The following is a 7500-nucleotide window of genomic DNA, read 5'->3' on the forward strand; positions in this document are numbered from 1 at the left end:
ACACACACAGACACACACACACACACATTAAAGATGTCCATCTCATTACACACTCACACTCACACACACACACACACACACACACACACACACACACACACACACACACACACATTAAAGATGTCCATCTCACTACACACTCACACACTCTCTCACACACACACACATTAAAGATGTCCATCTCATTACACACTCACACACACACGCGCGAACACACACACACACACACACACACACGCGCGAACACACACACACACACACACACACACACACACACACACACACACACACACACACACACACACACACACATTAAAGATGTCCATCTCATTACACACTCACACACACACGCGCGAACACGCGAACACGCGAACACACACACACACATATACACACACACACACACACACACACACACCCACCCACCCACACATTAAAGATGTCCATCTCATACATTCGCATTGACTAGTGCTCATGCATTATTTCAGGGAGGGCTGTAATTGGAGCAAAACAAGTAATTGTGCTAGCGCACTCCCAACGTGATGGACCTTCATTATTTTTACCATCAATAATCTAGCCTCGCGCTATCTGTACATAATTAAGTGTTTTTGTGCTCATTCTACCTCTTCACCTATTTTATGTCTTTTATGACATAAAATATTTTTCATTTTTTTTCTCATTTTTACTTCCAAGTGAGTCCATATGTTCCAAACGATTGCTTTTATTCCCCACAAATGTTTATATGAAGCACTTTGAGTTGTGTGTGAGAGGTGCTAAATAACCCGGACCTCAGCCGAGCCTCGTAGTAGTTTATGACGAGCAGTAAGTGACGGGCCGCTGAGGAGGCGTCTGCTTTACGCTCTGGAGCGACTCATATCTGTGGGCTTGTGAGATTCCCACCGGTGTACTGAGCCCAAATGAAACGTCTGGCTGCTGATTAACCTGCACTGATGAGAGTGTGCAGTAGTGTGTGTCTCTGTGTGTGTGTGTGAGTCTGCATATGTCTGTGAGTGTGTGCGTGTGTGTGTGTGTGTCTGTGTGTGTGTGTGAGTCTGCATATGTCTGTGAGTGTGTGTGTGTGTGAGTTTGCATATGTCTCTGAGTGTGTGTGTGTGTGTGTGTGTGTTGGAATGTGTAAGTCTGTATAACTGTAAGTGTCTGTATGTGTGTATATAAGTATGTGAGTCTATGTAAGTATGTGTGAGTGTGTGTGTATGTGTGTGTGAGGCTCTGTAAGCATGTGTGTGTATGACTGTGTGTGTGTGTGTGTGTGTGTGTGTGTGTGTGTGATGAGAAGTGAAGCCCCTCTGTCCATCACACTGTTGTAATTATGGCTTAAGGCCTCTGGAGGTTGAGGAGCTCACACACACACACACACACACACACACACACACACACACACACACACACACCCACACACTCACCTATCTTCAACTTCAACTGTTTCATAATTCATTCTCTTTACTATATAGTTGATGCACGTGACAACTCCTACCATAGTCTTCATTTCTTCCTTCTTCTGTTGAGTTCCATCCACGTTGAATGAATTCACGTGTGTTTATTTGCTCCATAAGCTGTTGTCTTTCTATCGGGGGTTTTCCATTGGTCCATAAGCTGTTGTCTATCTATCGGGGGTTTTCCATTGGCTCTTTTGGCTTCGCTGAGCCGGGCTGTGCCGAGCTCATTTGCATATCCATTACGGCGCCAAACCTTCTTTTGGACCCGCTCCTGAACAGGATCGCACTGTGCCGGGTCTGCCGCCCAACGCACCGACTGATGTTGAGCAGACATCAAAGATCTCTTTTGTGATTGGCTCAGTCAACATTCAGCGCTTGCCATAGTGTGTCTGTATTTATATATATCAAGACATGTATGAAGCAGAGCCAGTTAAAAAGTTTAGTCGGCAGAGTTTGAATAGTAACTATAGCAACGATAGTAAATGGTAAACTGCCCGTCTAGATTTCTACCACAGTGAGTGTGTTTAGGCAGACACTGAATTAATACAATACATATATTCTCTCTTTGCGACTTTTGAGTGGTATAAACTTGGTTAAATAACATTGTTATCTGGAGAACTAGCAAGCTGGCCCATACAGTATTAGAAACAGAACACCTCAATACATACCAATATATACCAATACATACCTGAATACATACCTCAATAAATACCAATATATACCAATACATACCTGAATACATACCTCAATACATACCTCAATAAATACCAATACATACCTCAATAAATACCAACACATACCTAAATAAATACTAATAAATACCAATACATACCTAAATACATACCAATACATAGCTCATAAATACCTAAATACATGTATGGCAACTGGTGTATAAACGGAGGAAACTAACGTTACACTTTGCGTCATGGAGTTCTTGGCTCGTTGAATACTTTAGCATGTTGGAACACCTCAGCGGCCTTTACCCCTTACTTAAAGACACACCCTAAGCGAGTAAACCCTTATGTGTATGGAAATGCACATCGACGGTGTGTTTGGTCGACATCCTAAGCGAGTAAACCCTTATGTGTATGGAAATGCACATCGACGGTGTGTTTGATCGACATCTTAAGCGAGTAAACCCTTATGTGTATGGAAATGCACATCGACGGTGTGTTTGGTCGACATCCTAAGCGAGTAAACCCTTATGTGTATGGAAATGCACATCGACGGTGTGTTTGGTCGACACGCTAAGCCGAGCGAAGCCGCGCAGAGTGATGACATTCATCTGGAAAAACGGCGCGAGTCACAATCTTGGTCTGACCCTTCAAAATATCATTTACATTTGGAAGGCTTCACCTTTCCTCCTCCTTCGTTTCCATTTTAACAATTTCATTTACCTCTTCCAGAAATGACTAGAGGGACGCTCTCCGCCTGTGGTTCTTCTTGTGTTTAGCCGGCACTCCAGTGTGTGTTGGCTGGGCAGGGCAGAGCAGGGCAGCACATCACACACATCACACACACACACACACACACACACACACACACACACACACACACACACACACACACACACACACACACACACTGAGACCGTCTGAGAGCACTCATGAGCACGGCTTGACCTCAATATAGCGGCTGCTAGAGAGCGTCTGCGTGCGGATATCCAGGTCACTCCAATGAATATTTCATGCAATTGGAAGCCTGCGCATTCCAATGGAACTAAAGGGGGGGCTTGGATGTCCCCTTCACTCATTTGGTTATGAAGATTGTAATTTGAAGTCATCATTTCCATACTAACCTGCTTCACTCAGGGGGGGGGGGGGCACCTGAGACCTCCCCCTGCACCATCACTATCACCGTCACCGTCGCTAAGGCGGATGAGACCGAGCCACCTCCTGCCCAGGGTACCGCGCTACGGTCCATCTCATACGTGTGTGTGTGTCTGTGTTCGAAAGTGTGTGTGTGTGTGACAGAGAGAGAGAGAGAGAGAAAGAGGGAGAGTGTGTACATGCAGGTGTGTGAGACAGAGAGAGGGAGAGAAAGAGGGAGTGTGTGTGTGAGAGAGAGAGAGAGAGGGAAAGAGACAGTGTGTGTGTGTGAGTGTGAGAGAGAGAGAGAGAGAGAGTGTGTGTGTGTGTGTGTGTGTGTGAGTGTGTGTGAGAGAGAGATAGAGAGTGTGTGTGTGTGGGTGTGAGTGTGTGTGTATGTTTGTGTGTGATAAAGAGTGTGTGTGTGTGTGTGTGTGTGTTTGCCAGCGCAGAGCGCTTGAGATTTTTCTCCTAAGGTGCATGTGTGACAGTAATGCGATAGACGGGAAGAGACTGTGGAGGCCATCTCCAGCTCTTTTACCCGCTTCTGATTACCCTCTCTCATCATCACTCACACACTAGCGCTGCCTCAGCCTCCGCCACAGCTCCACTGGGATCAGTCCTCACACAAGGCCCAGCTTCCTCTGACAGAGACAGACCCTGGAGGAGAGCCGGACCTGGGTCCAGTCCGGGGTTTAATGATAGTCCATGGGTCCAGGGTTCAGTCCGGGGTTTAATGAATAAATGTATACTACACAGGATGTAAGCTCGAGATATGCCGCACATGTATGTGCCCACTGATATTAAATGTCTTGATTGGTATAAACTAGTGGTTAGCAGAACCATGGAACTGTGTAAAGTAAGCGATAATGTATAGTCCGCCGGTCATTATCGAAAAAATAAACCCCAGACGAACAGGGCCCCTATGCGCAGCGGAGGGAGGTACATTATCCCGCTTAACATATGGTTACTTGCAAAGCGATAAAAGACATTCTTTCAAAATAAAATTGCTTCCGAAATAGTTCTTCACGCAATTTTCGTCACGAAAAGTTAACTGACTACTTGCAGAATTATATAAAAGACGTGAGTTAGAAGCACAAAACCCATTGCCAATGGCAGCGGTCATTCATTTTTGCAGCGGTCACTATAAAGAAATGTCTGAGAACGTTGGTGTGGCCCATTAAAATCAATTGAACACTGAAGGATTCTGAGGAGACGTATAATAACTTTCACTTCATTTTATTTAATTTTTTATCATTGCTTTTGTCAGTTTGTCACTTAACCACAGCTCTGGATTGGATTAAAATGTGCAACATAAAGAACCTTGATTAGCCAAGCAATAATTGCGTTGTCATTTGCCGAAAGACAAGTTAGTTTAGGCATGTTAGTTAAAAAGGGTCCGATTGTATAGCTTTGTTGCTTCTGGCCCTCATAGAGGCGTGCCTGTGGTGTGTGTTTCTGCTCAGTCCGCTCCGAAGTGTGTGTGTGTCGCTGTCTTTTGCAGGTGCTGTGGAGTGTGTTGCTGTCCGGTTGGATGCTAACTGTGTGGTTCTCTTTCACAGGTGCAAGTGTAACCTCCATGCTGACCAGTGCATCAGCCGCGACGGGACCCTGCAGTGCGACTGCCAGCACAACACCACGGGCCAGGACTGCGCGCGCTGTGAGAAGGGCTACAAGGCCAAGTCCTGGAAACCTGGCTCCTACCTGCCCACGCCCAACGGCTCACCCAACACCTGTGAGTAGAGAACGTCACGCACTACACGCACTACACCCCAACACCCCTAACACCCGTGTGTATAGAACGTCACGCACTACACGCACTACACCCCAACACCTGTGTGTAGAGAACGTCACGCACTACACCACTACACCCCCAACACCCCTAACACCTGTGTGTGAGTAGAGAACGTCACGCACTACACCCCAACACCTGTGAGTAGAGAACGTCACGCACTACACCCCAACACCCCTAACACCTGTGAGTAGAGAACGTCACGCACTACACGCACTACACCCCAACACCCCTAACACCTGTGTGTAGAGAACGTCACACACTACACCCCAACACCCCTAACACCTGTGTGTAGAGAACGTCACACACTACACCCCAACACCTGTGTGTGAGTAGAGAACGTCACGCACTACACCCCAACACCCCTAACACCTGTGTGTAGAGAACGTCACGCACTACACCCCAACACCCCTAACACCTGTGTGTAGAGAACGTCACACACTACACCCCAACACCTGTGTGTGAGTAGAGAACGTCACACACTATACCCCAACAGCCCAACACCACAACACCTGTGTGTGAGTAGAGAACGTCACACACTACACCCCAACACCTGTGTGTGAGGAGAGAACGTCACGCACTACACGCACTACACCCCAACACCCCTAACACCTGTGTGTAGAGAACGTCACGCACTACACCCCAACACCCCCAACACCCCAACACCTGTGTGTGAGTAGAGAACGTCACGCACTACACCCCAACACCTGTGTGTGAGTAGAGAATGTCACACACTACACCCCAACACCTGTGTGTGAGTAGAGAATGTCACACACTACACCCCAACACCCCTAACACCCCTAACACCTGTGAGTAGAGAACGTCACGCACTACACCCCAACACCTGTGTGTAGAGAATGTCACACACTACACCACAACATCTGTGTGTGAGTAGAAACGTCACACACTATACCCCAACAGCCCAACACCCCAACACCTGTGAGTAGAGAACGTCACGCACTACACCCCAACACCTGTGTGTGAGTAGAGAATGTCACACACTACACCCCAACACCCCTAACACCCCTAACACCTGTGAGTAGAGAACGTCACGCACTACACCCCAACACCTGTGTGTAGAGAATGTCACGCACTACACCACAACATCTGTGTGTGAGTAGAAACGTCACACACTATACCCCAACAGCCCAACACCCCAACACCTGTGAGTAGAGAACGTCACACACTACACCCCAACATCCCAACACCTGTGTGTGAGTAGAGAACGTCACACACTACACCCCAACATCCCAACACCTGTGTGTGTGTAGAGAACGTCACGCACTACACCCCAACACCTGTGTGTAGAGAACGTCACGCACTACACCCCAACAGCCCAACACCTGTGTGTGAGTAGAAACGTCACACACTATACCCCAACACCTGAAGTAGACACAACCTCAACCCCCCAAAAGGCGCCTAATGAGTACCAGTGGTGGAGGAAGTACTGAAGTTTAGTACTTAAGTAAAAGTACAAGTACCCAGGAGGATAAAAGTAAAAGTACTACATCAACAATCCTACTTAAGTAAAAGTAAAAAGTACTTACTTTTAAATTTACTTTAAGTATTAAAAGTAAAAGTACTCACGCAATGGGTTGTCTCTCAATGTCTAGGCTGTGCCATTTTGATAAAGAAATAGCTACTGGTAATAAATGCCTCTACAGATGTCACTACTAGTAATAATTATAAGCAATAACATTTGTTAATTGGAAAGGTTGGTGTACTTATTGTGCCTACCATCTGTAATACTGTTCACACTATATCTTACAATTCTGCGGATGACAAGTTATCTACCAGGGATTATTTGCAAAGTTAATACAATTAAGCCAAACCAATAAAAACCCCATGTGATATCTTTAAATCTTTTATTTAATTGTAAACGTGTAAAAAAGGCAAACATGGAACATGAAAAAACAAATGTAATTGTAAAACTGGACAGAACAAGGCAAGCTAGCTTGACATAGCTAACCTACCAGCTTTATCTTACCACTATGTTAAATATATAATGAAGATACAATCATGTTTTTTTATGCTATTGCTGTATGCCAACATGCATTTCGCTAGATAACATTATAATATCATGTCAGTAAACGAATTAATTACATATATCAATATTCAAAAGTCAGGGACATTAACTTAGCACAGCAATCACGCTGCTTACCTCGATATGCTACTTTAAATTTGAGGGCGAACTCCTTTTTTTGAGGGAGACAGGAAACGCATTGAAACATCCAGGAGTCATTCTTGGGGCCTTTGAACTCGAACATATCTTTTAAATAGAGCCAAGGGTGGCTCATATCAGAGGGCTCAGTTCAGGCCGACTCTGGATCCATGTTGAATAGGCAGTAGTCAGGCTGTCTGTTGAATGTTCAGGTATAACATGCAAAGCTATCGCTAGTGCTGCTGCCAGACGCGCACTCTGATATCATTGGATAGAGCCACC

At 45.7% G+C, this 7500-nt stretch overlaps 1 protein-coding gene across 1 annotated transcript in view; it reads left to right on the top strand.

Annotated features, from left to right (window-relative positions):
• ntng2a (netrin g2a) overlaps positions 1-7500 on the top strand; it is a 68750-nt gene that overhangs the window by 36018 nt on the left and 25232 nt on the right. The window contains exon 4 of the mRNA XM_031569863.2: positions 4828-5000. Coding sequence (XP_031425723.1) covers positions 4828-5000 — 173 coding nt within the window. The remainder of the gene's footprint in view (positions 1-4827; positions 5001-7500) is intronic.

The sequence above is a fragment of the Clupea harengus genome, chromosome 7, assembly GCF_900700415.2.
Source record: "Clupea harengus chromosome 7, Ch_v2.0.2, whole genome shotgun sequence".
In the NCBI taxonomy this organism is placed as follows: Eukaryota; Metazoa; Chordata; class Actinopteri; order Clupeiformes; family Clupeidae; genus Clupea; species Clupea harengus.